The sequence below is a fragment of the Ochotona curzoniae genome, unplaced genomic scaffold (assembly GCF_017591425.1).
Source record: "Ochotona curzoniae isolate NIBS_2020 unplaced genomic scaffold, NIBS_Ocur_1.0 scaffold_2453, whole genome shotgun sequence".
NCBI lineage: Eukaryota > Metazoa > Chordata > Mammalia > Lagomorpha > Ochotonidae > Ochotona > Ochotona curzoniae.
Window position 1 is genome coordinate 17962935 of NW_024467094.1, and position 21409 is coordinate 17984343.

The 21409-nt window shown below is 52.8% G+C and overlaps 2 protein-coding genes across 5 annotated transcripts; one reads left to right on the top strand and one right to left on the bottom strand.

Moving 5' to 3' along the window:
• Positions 1-5134: 5134 nt before the first annotated feature.
• Positions 5135-13490, bottom strand: RAD51D (RAD51 paralog D). 4 transcript variants are annotated; one of them, XM_041001343.1, is made up of 10 exons: positions 13276-13490; positions 13005-13066; positions 12759-12877; positions 10387-10468; positions 10024-10158; positions 9417-9512; positions 7671-7761; positions 7498-7568; positions 6430-6597; positions 5135-6296 (listed from the first exon to the last, which is right to left on the bottom strand). In XM_041001343.1, the coding sequence occupies exons 1-10, from the start codon at positions 13355-13357 to the stop codon at positions 6213-6215; spliced, it is 990 nt and encodes a 329-aa protein (XP_040857277.1). In that variant the 5' UTR covers positions 13358-13490; the 3' UTR covers positions 5135-6212. The 4 variants fall into 4 exon arrangements, with proteins under 4 accessions (XP_040857277.1, XP_040857278.1, XP_040857279.1 ...); XM_041001344.1 differs by lacking the exon at positions 10024-10158; XM_041001345.1 differs by lacking the exons at positions 7498-7568; positions 7671-7761.
• A 1348-nt stretch (positions 13491-14838) lies between these two features.
• On the top strand, positions 14839-20503 carry FNDC8 (fibronectin type III domain containing 8). The gene is made up of 4 exons (XM_041001090.1): positions 14839-15047; positions 17327-17696; positions 19621-19860; positions 20320-20503. The coding sequence occupies exons 1-4, from the start codon at positions 14839-14841 to the stop codon at positions 20470-20472; spliced, it is 972 nt and encodes a 323-aa protein (XP_040857024.1). The 3' UTR covers positions 20473-20503.
• The last annotated feature ends 906 nt before the right edge of the window (positions 20504-21409 follow it).

Here is a 21409-nt window from a genome sequence, read left to right on the forward strand (position 1 = left end):
GCCTCCCTCTAGTGTCTCCTCTCTTGACCTTTCACCTACTTCTTGTTGACTCTTTACCCCACACCTGCTTTAGTGCATGTTGGGTACAGCTGAGACCAGGTGCTTCTAACCGCAAGCCCACTGCCTGTAGTGCTAGTCAACTCCTTAGCCCACAACACATAAAGACACTGGGTGATATCCTGGCTATTCCATTTCCAATCCAGCTCCCTGCTTGTGGTTTGGGAAAGCAGTGGAGGATGGTCCAAATCCTGCACCCGGGTCAGAGACCTGGAAGAAACTTCAGGCTCCTGGCTTTGGATCAACTCAGCTCCGGCCATTGCAGCCATTTGGGGAGTAAACCAGCAAATGGAAGATCTTTCTATCTCTCCTTTTCTCTGTACATCTGACTTTCCCATAAAAATAAATATATCTTTTCTTAAAGTTGTCACTATGTATTGCTACTTCCAACCTCCACCACCACCCAGCAAACTGAGTAGTGTTATTCTCATGGTCTCCATGTAACCCAGACCTTAAGTCACTTTACCCAAAGCCACAGTTGGAAAAGAGCTGGAATGTGAAACTATTTCTTTCCACTGCCTGGGCAGCCTGGAAAGACCAGCCTTTAGTCGTGCACCTGACTGAAACGCCTATACTCTTTCCTACTTGGCTATTTTGGTAACTGCCTGATGTGTCTCCCAGCCTTTTTTTGCTTCTTGCCCAGGCCAATCTCTTCTTTCCCACAGGCTGTGATGAAGGCACAGCGTGCTCCGCCCTCTCTCCTTCTCCCAGTAGGAACGCTAGCCACAGGAAGTTACCCAACCCAGCCGGTAAGGGCGGTAAGGGCGGGCTGGGGGATGGACTGTACAACCCAGACCTGCCTTTCTGTGAACTTGACAGGAAGCGTACTTACTTTCCCCCTGGACCCAATCATCGGTGTCTGGATTCATGGCATCTCATGAAAATAACTGTTCCCAGGCCCTCTGGTTGAGATTACAATTCATCATCGCAGTGCTGTCAAAGGATGTTCCTATCGCTGGAGCCAGGAGGCCTCAGCGCTACATGAACCCACACTCCTCCACCTTCCCCGTTATCACCATCCCCATTTTTCATCTTTATCATGCCCCTCTGCAGAGGCACTCAATAATGTGCCCATTGTGCCCGTGATCCGAAATGCTTTCCAGCAAGCAGAGATACTTAGTCACAATAAAACACTAATGTGTCTACGCAGTGACATATTTATAGGAGCTGTTTACTTTGACGTATTTTTATTATTTCTACTCATTTGCTAAGTACTTTCCAATACATATTTATGAAGCACATGCCTTTCCCCAAACAGTAGTGAAAAAATAAATCAAATTATTTCCTCTGTCACAGGCAGTAGGTCTTGTCAGTACCTGTGCCCTGGTTTTTGCTTGTTTTTGGCAAATCAGAAAGATTGATGGTGGCTGGGCACCTACTGTGTGCCAGACCTTCTGTGAAAGACATGTCACATAAACTGTGTTTAATTCCTCTGAGATGCACATCTTCCCAAGAAGCAAAATACAATTCCTGTCATCCAGACACCCCACCTTAAAGTGGTACAGCCACAAAGGACCCAGCAGGATTTTGAACCTGCATTTTTTTCCTGTGTACAAAATCCCGATTTGTCCTCATTCCACTTCATGAATCTATCATAACTGACCTGGCCCCAGTGATTTCTGTAAAATGCAGTGTTCTTTTTCTCAGAGTGATTGCTGAGGTCACCTTAGTAAGTAAGCATTTACAGGATGGTAACCCTAATTTTCCTATGGGAACTTATTCTCTCAAGGGAGTTACTCCCCCAGAGGTCAGGAGGCTTCCCAGAGAGAGGAACCAGTACTAGAGCCCGACTGGCTCCTGGAGACAGAACTGGCTGCATAATTTGTGGGCACAGCGCAAAAGGTGGGTCCCTTGGTCAAGACTTCAGAACTTCAAGACGGCAACAGCAGAACGTTAAACTAAAACCTGTGAGGCAGCACCAGTCACACCATGAAGCCAGCCCTGCCTACTGGGGAGGCTGGCATGAGCATCTCCAGGCATGGTAAGCCTCCTTCCCAGCGATACGTGACTATACCTAAAATAAATATGAGACACAGTCCACGAAGGTCGGGAATAAGACAAGCACGTTGGCTACCGTTTCTTTTCTACAGAGCACTGAAGGTAATGCAGCTGACGCAATACAACAAGAAAAAAAAAAGATGAAGAGCATTCAAAGTGACTAATTAATCACACACGTAGTTTTAATTTAAACAGTGTGTGCCCCACAGAACCTTCTCTGATGCTCGTCCTCAACAAACAGCTGGCGCACTACCCAGACAGCTCCATGCTTGAACACAGATACGTACGCAATCCCTTGTCTCCTTGGGGCGCACGTCTTAGGAATAAACAGACACTGATGTCTCCTAATCAGCTTTATTGATTTTCACCTAACCCTCCAGCTCTCTTTCATTCTAGCCATACCTGCCTTCCCTGAGTATCTGCCAATTCTCTTAACTTCCCTGAGGGAAATGAGAAAGAGTTGATGAAGTAAGCTCGTATCCAAGCTGAAGAGAGGTAGGTGGGGCTGTGCAGCCCGCCTGCTATTGGGGAGCAGTGTAAAAAAGACTCTTGCTGGGACACACAGTTACAGCTGTAGGGAACACAAGGGTGGGAAGGGGTGGACTTGGCACCAGGCAGACTGGAGTCTGGGTTCCCATCCTCCCACTCACTGAGCTCCTGTGTCTGTACAGAATAGTGTCCTGTGCCACAAGGCTGTGCCAAGGCCACAATGAGGCATATAAGGTCCTGAGCACACATGTGAGTCCCAACACAACCAACTTCAGGACCGTGCAGGGTAACAGAGGCCTACCCAGTCGCTGCCCAATACACTCGCACGCGCATACACACACACACACACACACACACACACACACACACACACACACAGAGGCCTACCCAATCACTGCCCAACACACACACACACACACACACAGGCCTACCCAATCACTGCCCAACACACGCACACACACACACACAGGCCTACCCAATCACTGCCCAACACACGCACACACACACACACACAGGCCTACCCAATCACTGCCCAACACACACACACCCTATCATCCACTGCATTACAGTCCGTCCCAGCTGGTGTTCCAGAGCTGTTTCCAGGTGGGTCTGAGCCCATCACAGTTATCCCATTTGTCTTGCCAGTTACTAAACGAGACAGGGGTCCATGAAGACATTTTGACTCAGAGACATGAAGTCTGCTTTGCTTGGAAGGAAGGTCTGAGTGTTCCTTTATTTTCTTTTTTTATTTTTCATCCTATTTGAAAGGTACAGAGTCAGAAAGATATCTGTCATCTGCTGGTTCCCTCCCCATATGCCCTCAGCAGCCAGGGCTGGGCCAGGCCAAGCTGAGACAGGAACTCCAGGTCTTCCACGTGGCGGGGAGGGACCCAACTATTTGAACACATTAGGAGGAGCTGGATTGGAAGCAGAGGTGGGACTTGAACCCAAGCACGTCAGTGTGAGCTTTAATCTGCTGTGCCTGCTCCCACCACCTGCTTTGTTCTGAAAAGGTCACAAGCAGATTCCTTTCTTGCCCATAGATATCGTCACACCCGACTTGATGCTTCGACTGGCTGCAGCCAGACTCTGATCAGAGCACTGCACGTGAGAACATAGCTGACACCAAAAACAACACGGGAGGAGGCTGGAAAGGCCCTGGGTCTATTGACTGAGCCACTAAATTAACCAATGTGGACTACATGTTATTAAAGATTAGAACTGGTCTTACTGTTCAGGCTTCTGCATGCCACATTTTGTTTCTTGCAGGGGAAAGCAGCCTCCATCTACAAAGGCACTTTAACCTCAACCTCCAGGAGTTTAAATGGCTGCTTGAAGGCCATTGAGTGCTACCACATCATAGGGAGTCAATATTAATTTTGCCCAATTTCTTTTTTTAAAAAAAGATTTTATTCTTTATTGGAAAGTCAGATATACAGATAGGAGAAGAGACAGAGAGGAAGATCTTCTGTCCATTGATTCAGCCCCCAAGTGGCTGCAATAGCTAGAGCTGAGCTGATCCAAAACCAGGAGCCCGGAGCCTCTTCCAGGTCTCCCGTATGGGTGCAGGACCTCCGGAAATAGAACCGGCGCCCTTATGGAATCCCAGCACATACAAATGAGGACTTTTAGCTGCTACACTACCACGCTGGCCCCAATTTTGCCTAATTTCAGATGAAGGACATTCAATAGTCTTTTGTGGAAAAATGTGGGGGTAAAAAAGGCTCTGGAGATTCAGGAGAAAAACATTCCTGCATTCTTCTTATGTCATCTTTGTTACCACACTAATGGGCAGTTGTTTAGCCTAGAGGATAAGTCACAGGTTTAAATGCCCTTGTGCCTTTGCACGTTTGGGAAATGACCCGGTAGATGGAAGCTGTCTCACCTGCTTGCTCCTTCTATGACTCTACCTTTCAAATAAATAAATGTTTTTCAAAAGAATTAAATGAACTGTAGTTGGGGCTAGCATGTGGCACAGCAGGTTAGACCATGACTTGGAATGCCCACATTTCATATTACAGGGCCAGTTCAAGTCCCACTCCCTGCTAGTGGGTCCTGCGAGGCATTCTGGGTGACGGCTCAAGTATCTCTTACATGAGAGACCCAAACAGAGTTCCAGGTTCCTGACCTCAGCCTGGCCCAGCCCTGGCTGTCGTAGGCATGTGGGGAGTTGGCCAGCAGATGGAAGACATCTCTTCATCTCTGTTTCTCAAGTAAGTGAAAAAAATAAACATTAAAAAAAAATGTGGTCAGGGAAAAATCAGCATAGCCATCAGGACACTGCTAGGGACACCTGTGCGCATGACCACACACCTGGGTTTGAGCCCCCACTTGGGACACCTGTACCCCATGACCACATGCCTGGGTTTGAGCCCCCACTTGCTCCACTCCTGCTCCTAGCTTCCTGCTGTGGCAGATCATGGGAAGCAGCGGGTGATGGCTCATGTGGCTGGGTCCCTGCCACCCATGTGAGGTTCCTGCAATGGATTCACAGTTCGAGCTTCAGTCTGGCCCAACCATAGCTATTGTGGACAATTAGGGGGTGAATCAGGGATCGAAACTCTGTCCAAAAAAAAAAAAAAGAGTAAAATATATGGGCAGTAAGCAACTCCAACTATTTGTTTACTTTGTCTTTTATTCTGCACTCCCCTCCCAGATGGGGTAATCACTGCTGGACAGATGGCCACAGTGCTGATAACAGGAGGCTGGTTTCACACACTGGGGCATGAGGCTGTGGGATAGCTGGCAGGAAAAGGTGCAGCTATATTGCATCTCAGAGCCACCAGCAATGAGCTTCTACATAACGGACTAGGTTTGCCATGTATGATTGATGCCAGCATCAATCTTCCCAGCTGGCTTGACTGAGCATTCCCCTCCGTTTGCGGGCCAGGCCACGGTCCAGCACCTTTGCTTACTCCATCCTGTGGAAGGGCCCCATGGGGCACCATGCATATTAAACACAAGGCTGGATTCACGGGGAGTTCACAGCTTCCCTCCCTGTTAACTTATATCCCTGGGACTGCTGCAAGCTCACATTCCCACCCGGTCATGGGGACACTTGCAGGTATGTGAAACCAAACCAGTAAAAAGAGAAGAGGAATAACCATTCTTTGTAACCTTGCGGAAAAACCACCTTTTAGGGACATCAGCTCAGTGAAGTTCCTTTTTCTATTTTCGAGAGCAGGACACAGACAAGTTTTGCACTTAGGAGGTTATTTCCCCAGTAACTAAGGGAACACAAAGGGAGCCCGACTTACTGATCCAAACACAGAGTCCCCCCCTAACTGCACTCTCCAGGCTCATTCCCCACTTCCCCCAAAAAAATAACAGTGAGACGGAATCAAGGTTGGCAAGCCGCAGGCCTCCTGGCTGGGTCACTGCGCTACAACGCAGTGTAGGGTCAGACGGAGACACTCAGGCTGATCCAGCCAGTCATTAATGTGCCTTTCCAGAGATGCTCCGAATTGCTCACGGGGCTTCTCTGGGACCAGGGAGGGAGTCTGATCCTCGGGCCTCGCAGAGCAGCCGCCACTGCGGCCTGTAGCCCTGGAGAGACAGTGTTCTCTGCTCTGGCCAGCCTGAGAACGCAACAGTCCCAAGGGATGAGTAAACAGCACGTACTATGAGGGGTTCCATGTGCACCCCTACGTCCCAGTCCACAGCCACTGTCATGTCTGCTCCTCCTGTAATGCTGGCCCCAGCTCCGCAGGCCCCCAGGAACCAATGTCCACAATCTCCTGGATACCTGTCGGCTGGAGAGGGAGAAGTTGAGCTATTCAGCGCCAACAAAGTAGTCCCTTTTTGTTGCAGGGTCTCAGTGTCTAGAATTCTACAAGACACTGTGGGCAGGGGAACTACCCTGCAGCGTCCCAGAGGCCAGCTCACCTGACGAGAGGATTTGGTCAGACACACTGTGCGCCGCCTGCTGCCTGCTGCTCCTGCTCCCTCAGGGATGCCCAGGAGTACCCGGGTGTTTGGCACAAAGCTCCAGGAGCGTCCGAGAGCAGGTTTAACCTTCCCACTCTCCCTGTCTTGGGTCACGTGGTTGGTCACCTGCAGCACAAAGAAACACCCAGGGGTCAGTGCCATGGCACAGTGAGTTAAGCCAATGCCTGTGGTGCTGGCATTCCATATCGGCATCAGTTCAAGTCCCGGCTGCTTCACTTCCATTCCAGCTCCCTGCTAATGTGCCTGGGAAAATTAGGAAGGGTAGCTCAAGTTCTTGGGTCCCTGTTAGGCTCTTGGTTCAGCCTGACCTAGCCCCAGCTGTTGGCAGCATTTGAGGAGTAATCAGTAGATGGAAGATCTCTCTCTCTGCCTTTCAAATTAAAAAAAAATTATATATATAATTTATATGTAATATATAAATATATAAATGACATATAACTTATATATTTAATTGTATACATAATTTATTTATATATATGGTGACTATTAGCCACTAGGCTACCACATAGGTTCTAATCCTGCTAACCCTGCTTCCCATCCAGCTCCCTGCTATGGTCTGGGAAAGCAGTCGAGCATGGCACAAAGTCTTGGGACCCTGCACCCGCGTGGGAGACCTGGAAGAAGCTCCTGGCTCCTGGCTTTGGATCAGTGCAGCTCTGGCCATTGATACCGCTTGGGGAGTGAATCAGTGGGAAGAAGATCTTCCTCTCTGTCTCTCCTCCTCTCTGTATATCTGACTTTCCAATAAAAGATAAATAAAATAAATCTTAAAGAAAAAAACAAGGCCAGGGCCTGGCACGGTAGCCTAGTGGCTAAAGTCCTAGCCTTGCATGTGCTGGGATCCCATATCAGTGCAGCTCCAGCTGTTGTGGTCGTTTGGGGAGTGAATCGTTGGACAGATGATCTTTTGTCTCTCCTTTTTTGAGGTTCAGAAATTGCCATTCACAGGAAATAAAGGGAAATCTGACTAAAAATGAAGCTCATCGCCCAAGTCCGTTTGCTCACCACCACTGCCATGCCGAGATCCCGGGCCAGGGTCTTCAGCTCTCGGGCCAGCTGCATCATCAACGCCAAGCCTGGGAGAAAAGCAGAGAGCGAAGAAAGCCAGAGGCCAGGGACTGGGTGGGCCACACAGCGGACTCCACATCCCTCATCCCAGGCTTGGTGACACCACTTACCTTCCCTCTGCTGCCCTCCCAGAAGTGGGGAGACTACAGCGGTGACCGAGTCCACGACTACTACCTTCATCGTCCCTGAAGCACCAGACACCTGCAGGGATCGGAGAAGCAGGTGCCATGAGCCAGTGGTCTCGGGGGGCACCCAGTGTCAGACAAGCTGGCTTCTCCATCAGAAAATGATGTAACTTCCCCAGCCCCAAATATGGCGGCAGAAGGTGTCAGGGAACGTCAACAAGCCCGCACTGACACACCTGACAGACTCTACTGAAAGCTCAGGAAGAGAGAGTGTTTGGATTTCAGGAAAAGCATCTCATGTCGGAGTGCCAGCGGAAGTCCCCGCTCAGCTTCCCATCCAATTAGTTCCTGCTGATGGGCACCACTGGAAGCAACACGTGACAGCTCAAGGACTCGGGTCTCTGCCATCCACACGGGAGATTAGGATGGGGTCCCTGATTCCCAGCTTTGCTCGGACCCAGTCCTGGCTGTGGTGAACACTGAGGGAGTGACAGGGTTGAAGATCTTTCTTTCCTGCTTGCCTTTCAACTAAATAAAAATTAATAAAAATGAACCAGTATTTGATGTACCACTTGGGACACCTACATCCTACAACAGAAGCTCAGATCTCGGTTCTGGATCTTTCGGGCTTCCTGCTGATATACACCCTGGGGTCCGTGTTCATGAGGGAGATCTACATGGAGTTCCTAACTCCTAGCCTCGCTGTGGCCCAGCCCAGCCCAGCCGTTATGGGCACTGGGAGAATAAACAAGCATCTGGGAGATCCTCTGTTGTTCTGCCTTTGAAATATTTCAATAACAAACACAAAGATGAGAATATGTGGGATGGATGCAGTACTGCATCTTGTGTCAATGCTGCTTGGGATGCCTGCAACTTAATCCAGGTCCTACATAGGTGGCAGGAAGCCAAAGCTATCATCTGCTACCTCTCAGAGGCATCGGCGGAAGCCACGTCAGAAGCAGTGGTGGCTCCTCAGACCCCAGGCACTCCAGTCACTCCATCCAGCTCCTGGCTCCTGGCCTGGGAAAGACGTTGAGGATGGCCCAAAATCTTGGGACCCACACCCACATGAGAGAACCAGAAAAAGCTCCTGGCTCCTGGCTTCGGATCAGCTCAACTCCAGCCATTGCAGCCACTTGCAGAGTGAACCAGCAGATGGAAGACCTTTCTCTCAGTATGTCAGTCTCTGTACATCTGCCTTTCCAATAAAATAAATCTCTCTTTTTTTAAAATAGATATAGCATTTCATTTTTGTCCAACTAAATGTACGGAGGATAAAAAGAAGTTTCCCAGTGTGAACACGAGATTTTGTTTCCTCATAAAAAGCAAAGTACAGAAAAGAGCCATCTCTCTCTCAACTGCTCTGAATATGGATGTGGCTGTGTGAAGATAAGACGCTTCAAGCTGAAGCAGCCACAATCATGAAGAGAGAGGCAAGAGAATCAGACACAAAAATCTAGTGCTCTGATATGAGGTATATGCCAGTCCCCAGGCTCACATGAAATCATTAAATGTCCTTGAAGTTCACTCTCTGTCAGCCTCTCTTACTTGCAGCTTAAGGTATTCCTCACGATCTGATGGGGAATGCAGACACAAGCGGAAGAAATCTTGTTCAAGAGGCTTTCTATTACTGGCAAGCACTTCGGTGCTCCTGGAGCCTGCAGGAGGATACAATACCTGCCAGCGCCTGGCCAACAGGAAGAGCGGGGAGTGGCACAACAGCGGTCTCACCTGCTGGGCTATGGTGCCTCGGATGTCCTGCAGCACACTCAGCATCTGGAAGATGTCAAATGCATGTGCCACCTGGATCCGCTGCAGAGCTGCTGCCTGTAGCAGGGCGGGAGACCCCAGGAAGCAAGGACTTTGAATAAGAGGGTGCCGGGGTCAAGGATGGCAAGGGTGGGGAAGGGGTGGGGAATCACAAAGTGAGAAGGGAAAGAGACAATTGGATCCGAGGAGGTCCAGGATGGCAAATGGGCTTTGTCTCTAATGGGCCAGTTCTTACAGCTTGGGTACTGAGTCATGGAAAAGTGTGATACAATTGACTAGCAATGCCTGCCACAGGCAAGACATGGGCTGGAAACAAAAATGTTGGGTTTCTGCCAGCCCAAATATGCTGGGAAAGTTTCCTGGAAGGGAGGGCGTGGGTGGCATCCAAGCTGGGATGGTGATGTTAACAGGAGAGGCTTATGGTCTACGGGGAAGTGTTTCCAGAAAAACAAGTGTTAAAAGCAAGAAATGGTTATTCACCCAAACAGCCTGAAGCCTCGAAAAGGAGGGGATCACAGGGTCTTCCCTTGTCAGAAGCCCAAGGAAACCCAGCTGTCCCACCTCTCACCTGTTCCTCCTCATCGTGGGTTCTAGCCTGGAGCAGCTGGAGGAGGCGTGAGGCTGTCAGCCCTCCATTGGAATCAATGTACAAGACGTTCTGCTGTAGGCTGTGGGCCACAGATGCAGCCACACACAGACACACCTGAGTGGAGGCCAGGGGGCCAGGGGAACGTGAGCCCTCCCAGGGGGTGCAGGATGGGAGCTCCCCACCACATCTTGCCCGGATTCCAGTGACATAGAAGGGCCAAGTGCAAGCTTCCTCGTTCACCTTACCTTTTTGAACTCTAAACCCACAGTGGCAGAACCGTCAGGGAGCCAGGGTTTGACACCCACCCTTGTCAGTCCTCCTGGCTGCAGGCCTCACACATACCTGAGTTTTGCCACTACCCGGGGCTCCCACAATTTCAGTTACTTCTCCAGTATAAAGACCAGCATCAAGAAGTTTATCCAGGCTAATGGCAGAAGAGAGAAAAGAAATGAGAGAAAAGAAAATCAAGGAGAAAAAAAGAGTGAAGAAGAAATGCAAAAATATTCTTTCCAAGGGTCCTGGCACGATGGTTCAATTAGCTAATCCTCCTCTGCAAGTGCCAGGATCCCATATGGGTGCTGGTTTATGTTCTGGTAGCCCTGCTCCCCATCCAGCTCCCTGCTTGCAGCCTGGGAAAGCAGTCGAGGATGGTCCAAAGCCTTGGGACCCTGCACCCACGTGGGAAACCAGAAAAAAAAGCTCTTGGCTCCGGATCAGCTCAGCTCTGGTCATTGTTACCATTTGGAGAATGAACCAGTGAATGGAAGATATTTCTGTCTCTCCTACTCTATGTAAATTTATCTTTCCAATAAAATGAAAATGAATAATAGTAATAACAAAATTACAAAAAAAAACCCTACTTTTTTTTAAGATTTATTGTATTTTTATTGGAAAGTCAGATATACAGAGAGGAGGAGAGACAGAGAGGAAGATCTTCCACCTGATGATTCACTCCCCAAGCGGTATCAATGACCAGAGCTGCACCCATCTGAAGCCAGGAACCAGGAACTTGCTCCACACGGGTGCAGGGTCCCAAGGCTTTGGCCCATCCTCAACTGTTTTCCCAGGCCACAAGCAGGGAGATGGATGGGAAGCAGTGCTGCACCCCTCTACTCCACCACCTGTCACCCCACTTGAACTATGGCCTCCCACGGCAGATGAGGTGAAGCAGCTCCCTACTGTGTGTTACCATCTCTCCAGGGCATTTCCTCCATCAGTCACTCTCCCATGCCCACGGGACACTCGTCTCCGTAAGGCCTCGCAAGTATGTTGTCTTTAAGTACCTGGCAGGCATTGAGTGTGGCTTGCTCAGTACCAGGAGGCAGGCACTCAGCCAGGGCCTGACAGATCACAAACCTGGACCCCCAGCAGCAGGGGCAGGCACCATGCTACACGAACCATGCCAAGAGAGTATTACAGAGATAACAAAGGCTAAAGCAAGCCACTTTGTTGCAGCAGCCCTTTGCAGCAAATTCTGCACCAACAGGCCAGGAAAGAGGTGGGACTCGCTTGGCCACAAAATGCCTATTGTCTTCCAACTCTTTTCCCTCCCCACCCCAACCCAGCAGAAGGCAGCTGCTCCTTCATGCGCCCTTTCGTTCCCTACCTGCTGCAGCCAGTGGTGAAGGAACCAAGCTCTGGTTACACAGCCGTGGGCTTGGGCCTCCCCTCTGCTACTCACCCCTCTGAGGGCAACCTCAAGTGAAGGTCAGGATCTCTATTCACGGGGTCACTGATGAAGATTAACAACCTAAGCTAGGGCGGCGTGGTAGCCTAGCAGCTGAAGTCCTCGCCTTGAATGCACTGAGGTCCCATATGGGCACCAGTTCGTGTCCCGGTGGCCCCCGCTTCCCATCCAGCTCCCTGCTTGTGGCCTGGGAAAGAAGCTGAGGACAGCCCAAAGCCTTGGAACCCTGACCCACGTGGGAGACCCAGAAGAGGCTCCTGGCTCCTGGCTTTAGATGGGCTTAACTCCAGCTGTTGTAGTGGTTTGTGGAATGACTCATCGGACAGAAGATATCCCTCTCTGTTTCTACTACTCTGTGTATATCTGACTTTCCAATAATAATAATAATAAAATCTTTAAAAAAGGGGGGGCCTGGTGCAATAGCATAGTGGTTAAGGTCCTCGCCTTGCACGTGCCAGGATCCCATATGGGCACCAGTTCTAATCCTGCTGGCCCTGCTTCCCATCCAGCTCCCTGCTTGTGGCCTGGGAAAGCAGCCGAGGATGGCCCAAAGCCTTGGGACCCTGCACCCATGTAGGAGACCCAGTGGAGCTCCTGGCTCTTGGCTTCGGATTGTCTCAGCTCAAGCCATTACCGTCACTTGGGGAATGAATCATCGGATGGGAGATCTTCCTCTTTCTCTCTCCTCCTTCTGTATATCCACCTTTCCAATAAAAATAAATCTTAAAAAAAAAAAAACCACTACAGCCAATGGCTGTGAGTGGAGACACCCCCTCCAGGTTAATGGGGGTTGGGGTCGGACAAGAGCCGAGCCAGTGTGCCTACGATGCTAACATCTGGGAGATCTCAGTCAGGAGCGAGGGAGAGTGTTGAGGCAAGAGCCCAGAGGTGCTGCTCCGCACCCCAAAGTGCTCAGCACAGCCTACCCCCCAAATGCTTCCACCAGTGCTCCCCAAAACCACGCAGCCAGGGCTCGGCTGAGAGGCTGCCACCCCCGCCCATCTGCTTCCCACGTTCACATACTGACCCGCCGATGCCTGTGGACAGGATGGCAGTGGAGGTCTTCAGTTCCTCATAGAGGTCAGCGCCGTTGATGGGGAAAGCTGAGAACTGGGCCAGCAGCACCCGCCTCAGGGCAACCAGGGCCTGCCAAAGGGCCGGACACCAGGCTCCACAGCAGCCCAGCTGGCAAGGAGCCCTCCAGGGGGACGGGCCGGACTGCCCTCACTCCACCGCCTCCTTCGCTCCGTCTCAATCCCAGGGTGAAGCTCACCTTATAGGACAGGCCAGACTTCTGGGCCACCTCCTCCAGGTCTGCGGAGGCCAGGTCCACCACTGAAAACAAAACACCTGGAGCTGACTGCCCGAGGGGGGCTTCCAGGCCAGGGGTCCCCGCCTCCCTCCATAGGATGGGGAACCCTTGCTTCCCCAGGGCATGGAGCTCTAAGAGGCTGGGGTGCTGAGCCACAGGCTCCTGCCCTTCCCGGCCTCATTTCCCGGGGACTCCCTGGAAAGCTGTGTGGCTGACTGCCCAGGCCGGTCACCTGTCCTGATCCCACAGCTCCTCAGAAGCTCGATCATCTCCTGGCTGAGCCCAGGGCACAGCCCGACCCTGAGCACACCCATACTCCCGGCGGGCCCGGGACGGGGCGTCACGTGGACATCCGCAGAGCCCCCTCAGGACGCCCCTCGCGCGCCTCTCTGGAGAGGCGGCCCTCTGGAGAGGGGCCTGGCGCGCGGGCTGCGGGAGGAAGGAGCGCGTGGAGGGCGCAGGAGGAGGACACGGCGCCCACACGCCCGCCGCTTCCGGGTTCCAGGCGGGCGCGCGCGGCGTGGGCCGAGCCCGCAGCGCCGCCTGCTGGCCACCCCGGGCGAGCCGCCGCGCGCCCTCCCTGCCCCGCAGCCCCAGCTCCCCGCGTGGCCCAGCGCCCGCGCGCCCACCCCGCACCCACGGCTGCCCTCGGCCTCCACGTCCTTCCCCGACTCTTGTGTGCCAGCTCGCATTACAAAAGCTGGTAACGAAAATGCTGAACTCTTGGAAGCTCGTCTACCCTCAAGGAGCTAATGAGGTGGAGAGGACAGGCGGTGAAAAGGAATCAAATCTATCCAGAGCTATGCTGATTAGATGATGAGCGCAACACAGTGTGTGTCCCCCATTCACAGGTATGGGGATTTCTGGAGCTCAGCAGGTTCAGGGGTGGTCGACAGTCAGCACAGGGCTGGGCATCTCCATGGCTAAAGGCGAAGCTTCAGCCCCCTCTGCCGGTCCCTTCAGCCGCGAATGTGCCTCCCGCCACCGAGGGCAGAGCTCTCGGTGGTGCGGCCCATTTCTATCGCTCACTCCACACACCCAACAGAGCCGTGAGGGGAGGTGCGTTTGGAATTCCACCTCGGGCTTCCCTGTTTCAACACCCTTGCCCCCACCCCAGCCATCAGGTGGCTTCCTTTCCCTGCCCAGTGGGGTTTGCTGCCTGCAGCTTCAGGAGGGAGAATGCCAGCTCTGTAGCCAGAGTGGACCATCCCTACAGACCCTGGCCAGGCCCGCCTGTGCCCTGGGCCTCCCACCACGCCCAGGCACCTTTTCCCTCATCCTTTTGTTTCCAGGGCAGCTCCTTGGGCATTCCCGGAGGTCCTCACAGATGGGCTGTACTGTGAGAGGCAGGGCTCTGGGCAGGCTGCAGATGACAGTTTAGGTGACCCGAGCCCAACTCACGAGATAGATCCAGGCTGAGTTCTGAGCTCCTGGCCCAGCCCTGGCGGCTGTGGGCATTTGGAGAGTAAACCAGCAGAGAGGAGAGCTGTCCATCTATGTCTCTCTCCACACCACCTTGTCTTTCCAAGAAAAGATTTAGAAAGAGCAGGGTGGGGCTGCTGTAACCTTGACCCCAGAAGGGCCTGGAAAGGTGCTGCGGTTTGTTTGTTGTCCGGCCCTCCTGTGGCCCCACGGGAGCCTGTGGCCCAAGGCCCTGATTGTTACATTGTGTGTGAATTGTGAAGTCAGCCCATTGCACCCCCAGCCTGCCCCAGCTAAGGGCAGGTCTGCTGGGCCCATTTCTCTCTGCTTCCTGTGTCCTGCATGGCGGTGGCTGTGGTCCGTCACAGACCAGATGGCAGCGGAAGCACTCTGTAAAGTGGGAGATGGGGAAGAGGCCCTGCTGAAGAAGGAGAACCTCAATCTTATGAGTGCACTGGAACAGCTGCCAAAGCACTTTGTGAACCCCAAGTCTATGAACCGCACTGTCACCACCAAAGGACTCCCACTTACCTCAAGAGGCAGTTTGGCTAACTTCTTGGAGGAAGAAACCACCAATTTCGGGTAAGAGACTCAGTTCTGGTACTTCCCTCTGTCCACGGGCTGGGGGACGGGGACAAAGCCTAGGAGAAGCCGCACTGCCTCGTCTGGCACAACCAAGTCCCAGGGTCCCCCGGGAAACCCCATGTTTGCAGGTTGCACTCCTAAGCCCTGGATCAGTGATTGGAGTATAAGGCTCTTCTTCCTCCAGGAAGCCTTCCTGGATTAGACGGAGCTCTGCTGTTGCTCATCCTACTCTGTCTGGCCACTGACCTAGCCACCACCAGTGCTGCGCCCCTCTCCCTCGGTCCTCTCCTTTATCTGCCCCCACATCCGATTTGGTCTTAGCTAATTTTCCTCCATGAAGATTGGTGAGCCTCACTCCCCAAGTCCTGGACCCGCTACTGTTCATTCCTGGCCCTGGGTTAAACCCTGGGACTGCAGCAGAAGAGAAAGCATGGTGGTTTTCCCTTAAGAGCGCCCAGGCTGCGGCATGGGAGGTTGGGGCAGGGGTGTGGTCGGCAGCCATGGGGACAGCCCAGCTTGCTAAGGACTGTGCTGGGCGCCTGGAGGAGCCGGAGGGGCCTCAGGAGGCTTGTGTGAAGTCGGGAGAGGCTCCAGCGGGAGGCAGCTTCTCAGATGAAACAGGAGTTGAATCACCAGGCAAGGGAAGGCATGAGCCAGGAGAGAGTGGAGCTGCCGGGCGAGGCGGGCAGAGGGAATGAAGATGCAGACAGCTTCAGGATGTGTGACCCGTGCAGCCACAGCCACCTCGTGCTCTCAAGGGGACTGCACTGAGCGGAAGGCTCCACTGTCACCGACTCAAAAGACTTAATCCCTTCTCGACACGTGGCTCAGTACTTCCCCGTGCACCGGACCCCATAGACTACGTGGCTGGCACTTACTCCAAATGTCCACCCAGGGCTGGCAGAGGGCGCCTGCGTCAGGAGAGAGGAACAGGAGGGCCCTGGAGATCAGGGAGGAAGATCTGGGTCCATCAGTCCACCCTGTGAGGGAGGAGGGGAGGTACACGCTGTGGATTGTAACCCATGCAGTGGGTCAGGAGACCCTCTCGGTTACTGCAGTACATTAAAGACGAACAGGATCAGAAAGTATTGGTCCCTGAAATGTTTAGTTATAGGTATACATTGTTAAGCCACGTTGCCATATTACATGTTTATTACATATATTTTACACACATACTTATATTTAAATATATATTTCTTACTCTTTAAAAAAGATTTATTTATTTTTTATTACAAAGTCAGATATACAGAGAGGAGGGGAGACACAGGGGAAGATCTTCCCCCCGATGATTCACTCCTCAAGTGACCACAGGGGACAGTGCTGTGCCCATCTGAAGCCAGGAGTCCAGATCTTCTTCTGGGTCTCCCACACGGGTGTAGGATCCCAAGACTTTGGGCCATCCTCAACTGCTTTCCCAGGCCACAAGCAGGGAGCTGGATTGGAAGTGGAGCTGCTGGAACTTGAACCAGCACCCATATGGGATGCTTGCACCTCAGGTGGAGGCTTAATCTACCATGCCATGGCACTGGCCCCCAATTTTTTAAAAAAGTTATTGTACTTATTTGAAAGAGTGATGAGAGAGAAGGAGTGACAAAGATTTTCCACCTGCTGGTTGATCTCCCAGATGGCTGCAAGGGCCCTCATTGGACAGGCTAGGAGCCAGGAGCCCAGACCTCCATCTGGGTGTTCCCACATGGGTGCAGGGTCCCATGTGCTTGAGCCATCTTCTGCTGTCCCAGGTACCTTAGCAGGGAGCTGGATTGGAAGCAGAACAGCTAGGACTCAAAGCGTCTGCTCTGATACGGAATGCTGATGTCATATGTGGTGCTTTAACCTGCCGTGCCAACCCTGTAACTTTATAGATGATATATTAATAAATATTTTTTAACATGGAAATCACTACTAGTGATGGCATTAAATAGTACATCATAGTATGTAGATAGTAGTGTAGCTTAATTTATAGTTTTCCTTTTGGAGGGCTTATGTTTTCCCCACATCCGTTCCCTGGGGTATCTATGCCCTACTGCATAGGGAGGACTTAACGTGCTAGCAGTACTTGTCAAATTGTAGTTCCCAGCACTCCTGCTCGAGTCCTCTACAGCTCTTATTGGAGATGCAGCTTCTGCAGTTCCATCCCCACGGGAGTCCAGGGACTAAGCAGAGACTGCTCTTTTCTGAGTCTCTAGGGCAGCTGTGATGTCCTCCTGCAGAGCAGTGGGGCTGGATGGGCTGGGGGCCTCCCTCCCCTGAGTCCCCCGTCTCTCCTCCCACTTCAGGAAATCAATGCTGACGGAAGATTCTGAGTTCAGCTCCGATGACACCAGCATCACGCCCATGTCGTCCAGCCTGATGAACCCTGTCAAACTGGCCGTGAGTCAGCCCAACAGCAGCTTCTTTGCAGGCATGCTCGAGGGCGAGCTGAACAAACTCAGTTTTCCCTCCCGGGCCAAGAAAACAGACAAGGATGACCTGGCCCTCTGCCCATGCCCGTCTAAGTCCCAAATGACCCCCGGGGGGCTGGTGGACCTCGACAACCCTGCGCTGGACACAGACACCTCCTCCACGCACTCCGAATCCTCCGTGGTCGTGGATGTGCCCGAGGCCCCATTCATCTGTGAGCACACCGTCAGCGACTCCACGGCTGTGGTGCGTTTCCCTTGTCGGTACAGTTCTGCAAAGACGTCCATGCCAGGTCCCATGCCAGGCCCCAAGCCGAGCCTCGTGGGGCGTGTGTAGGCAGCCCTCATGGTTCAGGAAGGGAGAGAAAGCATGGTTCTAAAGAACTCCCAGGGCAAGATAGGAAGGGTACGATGCTATAGGAAAAATTCCATCCAGTTCTATCAAGAATCCACAAGGAAACATTCTTTCTGGCTACAGCCTCAGCTTGCTGGCTTCTGGCACCTTCTATGCTGGACCCCAGAAGTAGGCTTTAAGCACCTGGAGATGGAAGAGTGTCCGCTGGAGAAGCCAGCCCTAGCAAAGGCTTACCGGTGGGGCAGATCAAGAGGACATGCCCCCTGGCCCCAATCCATGCTCATCCTCCTAAGGTCACCTGTCAGCTTGTGAAAATCCAGATTCCTGGGCCTCTCCATGGAGGGTCGGAGTGAGGTCCGAGAACATTCATCACCCTGATTGCCAGGTGATGTGATGCTGCCGCTGGGAGGACCACGCGCAGGTGCACAGCCCTAGAGGATGGGCAGAGGGGCACAGAGGGAGGGACCGTTTCTCAGAGGGCCCCACAGCTTGGTGCAAGCCTGGCCTTCCGTCAGGCACAGGTGTACCTGAGCTGCCTTTGCGGCAGATGACTCTGGAAGCCTCGTGTCCACTGGCCCGGAGCCATGTTTCAAAGGGAGATTTCCAAGGGGAGAGTGGGAGCACCAGCATCACAGTCATCAGCAATTTATTTATTTATTTATTAAAAAAAATGTTTTTACTTACTTGAAAGGCAGAGTTAGAGAGAAAATCTTCCATCCTCTGCTTTACTCCCCAAATGGCCACAATGGCTGGCTGGGCCAGGCAAACACCAGGAGCTATGAGCTTCTTCCAATTTTGCACATGGCTGCAGGTCCCATGCACTGCTTTCCAGGCAAATTAGCAAGGAGCTGGATTGGAAGTGGAGCAGCTAGGATTCGCACCAATGCCCATATAGGATGCTAGTGTTACAGGTGGTAGTGGCTTTGCCTGATATACCACAGTGCTGGTCCCGAGAACTTTTTTTTTAAGATTTATTTTGTTTTTATTAGAAAGTCAGATTTATAGAGAGGAGAGAAGAGACAGATTTTCCATCTGCTGATTTACTCCCCAAGTGGCCACAACAGCTGGAGCTGAGCTCCAATCCACAGCCAGGAGCCAGGAGCTTCTTCCGGGTCTCCCATGCAGTTGCAAGGTCCCAAGGCTTTGGGCCATCCTCCATTACTTTCTCAGACCACAAGCAGGGAGCTGGATCAGAAGTGGAGCAGCTGGGACACGAACTGGTGCCCATATGGGGTCCTGGTGCATGCAAGGCAAGGACCTTTGCTACTAGGCTACCACACCAGGCCCGAAATTTAAATTCTTAACCTGATAAATCAGCAACTGTAAGGGTGTGGCTGGCCATGTAAATTCTAACAAGGCTACCATGGTATTTTGACGCCAACTAAACACTGAGAATTCTTGGCTGGAACGCAGAGACTAGAGACAGATCAGACATGGGCCGGCAGAAGTGTGCTGTGCCGTAAGAACTCCCCAGGACAGTTAGGCAGCGTGTGGGCCCTGGAGACTGGGGCGGGGACCTTGGCTCTCCAGCTTAAGTACTGTGACTGTGGTCCCACTTTCAAGGAGTGAACAAGATGATTCTTAGGGTCCCTCTCGAAAGGAAACATGGGGGTGCTAGCTGTGTAGCTCCTGCTTTGGGGCAGGTGGTTCCCCAGCCAGGGATGGAGTGCCTTGTCCCTCCCATCAGGCCTGACTGGGTCTCAGCAGGAGCAAGGGAGAGGGATGCGTCCTGTGACCCATATTGTGGGGGTGGCGGGTAGGACTAGAAAGGATGGGCCAGGTCTGTGGAAGCCTCGGGCTCTCTCTCTCGCCCTAGATCTCCTGGACCTATTCCCTGGGCAAGCAGCAGGTCAGTTTCTACCAGGTGCTGTTGCAAGAAGTGGCCAAGAAAACGGAGGATGCTGACTCGCCCAAGGCAAACAACCGCCCATGGATCTTCAACAAGATCTTGGGCACCACGGTCAAGTTGATGGAGCTGAAGCCCAACACCAGCTACTGCCTCACCGTCCGTGCTGCCAATGCAGCTGGGGTGGGGAAGTGGTGCAAGCCCTACAAAGTAAGCCCGGGAGAAGAGGGGCCCGGGGCCTGGGGTCTGATGCCTGAAGCCAGGAAAGCAGCTTTGTGTCCCAGCCAGGAGGCTTCAAGTCAGACCACTTGATGCCTCCCTTCCAAAGCCATTGGTTTTGGATTCCTCTATTTCACACAAATTTGTGTGTGCCAGGCAGTCTAGGCAAACGGGGATGGCAAGAGGCTAAAGTGGGGGAAGTCATGGGCACCCTGAGAACGGGCAGGGGCACTGAGAAGGGGCCAAGGACACTCAGCCCTTTGCTTGGAATTGTCACGTGAGTGGAGAGGTGCAGGTGTGAGTCCTGCCTTGTTGGACCTGTCTCCATATCCAGGATCTCATCTGGAAAAAAAAAAAAAGGTGGGGAGGGTTGGAGGAACAGGGATGGGCAGCCAGGCTCCGATGTGATAGGAAGGGGACATCTTGAGGAGTTTCCTTGTTCCGTTCTAGTTTGCGACCGTGGCCACTGACTACAACAGCTTTCCCGAGAACAATCCCATTCAGATTACCGTGCAGCGCCGGGAGCCCCAGCGGAAAACCGTGGCCATCACGGTGGAGGAGATGCGGAGGGTTGAAGACCTGGAACACTTATTTCCCTATTGAGGGGAGGCCACGGGATGCCCCCATCCTCCACCAGCTTCAGTCCAGGCCCGCAGGAACATACTGCACTGTACCACCAGCACCATGCCAGAGAACCTGATGATCCTGACGGCCCAGGGTCCAGGGCCCGTGGCACTGGTACCCCACCCTGGGCTGCAGCTGAGGCTAGACAGGGGCCCCACTTGCCTAGACACATCTCAGGCCAGGCTCAACCACTGCCTACTGCTGTTACGCTCCCTCCTTCCCCAGATCTGGGCTGGGTCCAGGTTCCTCATTAAAGAACTGCAGGTCACCCAGCCTTTGGAAAGTCTGCTTCAGGCTGGCTCCCCCAGCCCCTCTCCCCAGGGCCTAGCTTCTGACAGGACCAAGAGTTCCAGAGTAGAGGTGGCTGGGTGATGGGACAGTGCCATCACCTGCTGCCTGCCTCTGCCATTGCCCCTTCCCTTGTGGGAGGAACAGACACCTGCACCAGGAAAGTAGCTGGACAGATGTGTGGCAGCACAGAGACTTGGTGCTGGAGGCCAGCACTGGAAGGACATGGTGCTAAGTGTACAAGCTTCATGGCAGGTTTGGTGGAATCCTGGTCCTTCCTCTTGCTGCGTGAGAAGACAGGGGCAGGTCACAGATGCCCCCAACCTCAGTTGCTCATCAACACCATGAAGATGTGGTGCTCTTCCAGGCACGGGTGTAGGCTGTGAAGGAGGGCTCGGCAGGTGGCACACAGCCACATAGCAGACACACAAGGTGGGAGTCGAGCCACAGCTCTCTGGGCTGTGTGGGAGGGCAGGAGAGGAATGGATACAAGCCCTGTGGCCCTCAGTAAGGTTCCAGGTTAGCAGCAGATGCAGGGCTCCAGTGGTGGCTGGGCATGCCCAGACAGCAGCCAGGTGGGGATTGCTCTCCTCACTACAGAGTCCCAGGACCAAGAACCATCCCAACC

What these genes read in the sequence shown, in the direction of transcription:
- FNDC8 (XM_041001090.1), top strand. Translation starts at nt 14,839, where the DNA reads ATGGCAGCGGAAGCACTCTGTAAAGTGGGAGATGGGGAAGAGGCCCTG. An exon ending in TCAGCGACTCCACGGCTGTG is followed by an intron (nt 17,697 to 19,620) that starts GTGCGTTTCCCT and finishes CTCTCGCCCTAG; the next exon opens with ATCTCCTGGACCTATTCCCT. An exon ending in AGTGGTGCAAGCCCTACAAA is followed by an intron (nt 19,861 to 20,319) that starts GTAAGCCCGGGA and finishes GTTCCGTTCTAG; the next exon opens with TTTGCGACCGTGGCCACTGA.
- RAD51D (XM_041001343.1), bottom strand. Translation starts at nt 13,357, where the DNA reads ATGGGTGTGCTCAGGGTCGGGCTGTGCCCTGGGCTCAGCCAGGAGATG. An exon ending in GAGCTGTGGGATCAGGACAG is followed by an intron (nt 13,067 to 13,275) that starts GTGACCGGCCTG and finishes TTTTGTTTTCAG; the next exon opens with TGGTGGACCTGGCCTCCGCA. An exon ending in CGGGTAGTGGCAAAACTCAG is followed by an intron (nt 10,159 to 10,386) that starts GTATGTGTGAGG and finishes GCCTCCACTCAG; the next exon opens with GTGTGTCTGTGTGTGGCTGC.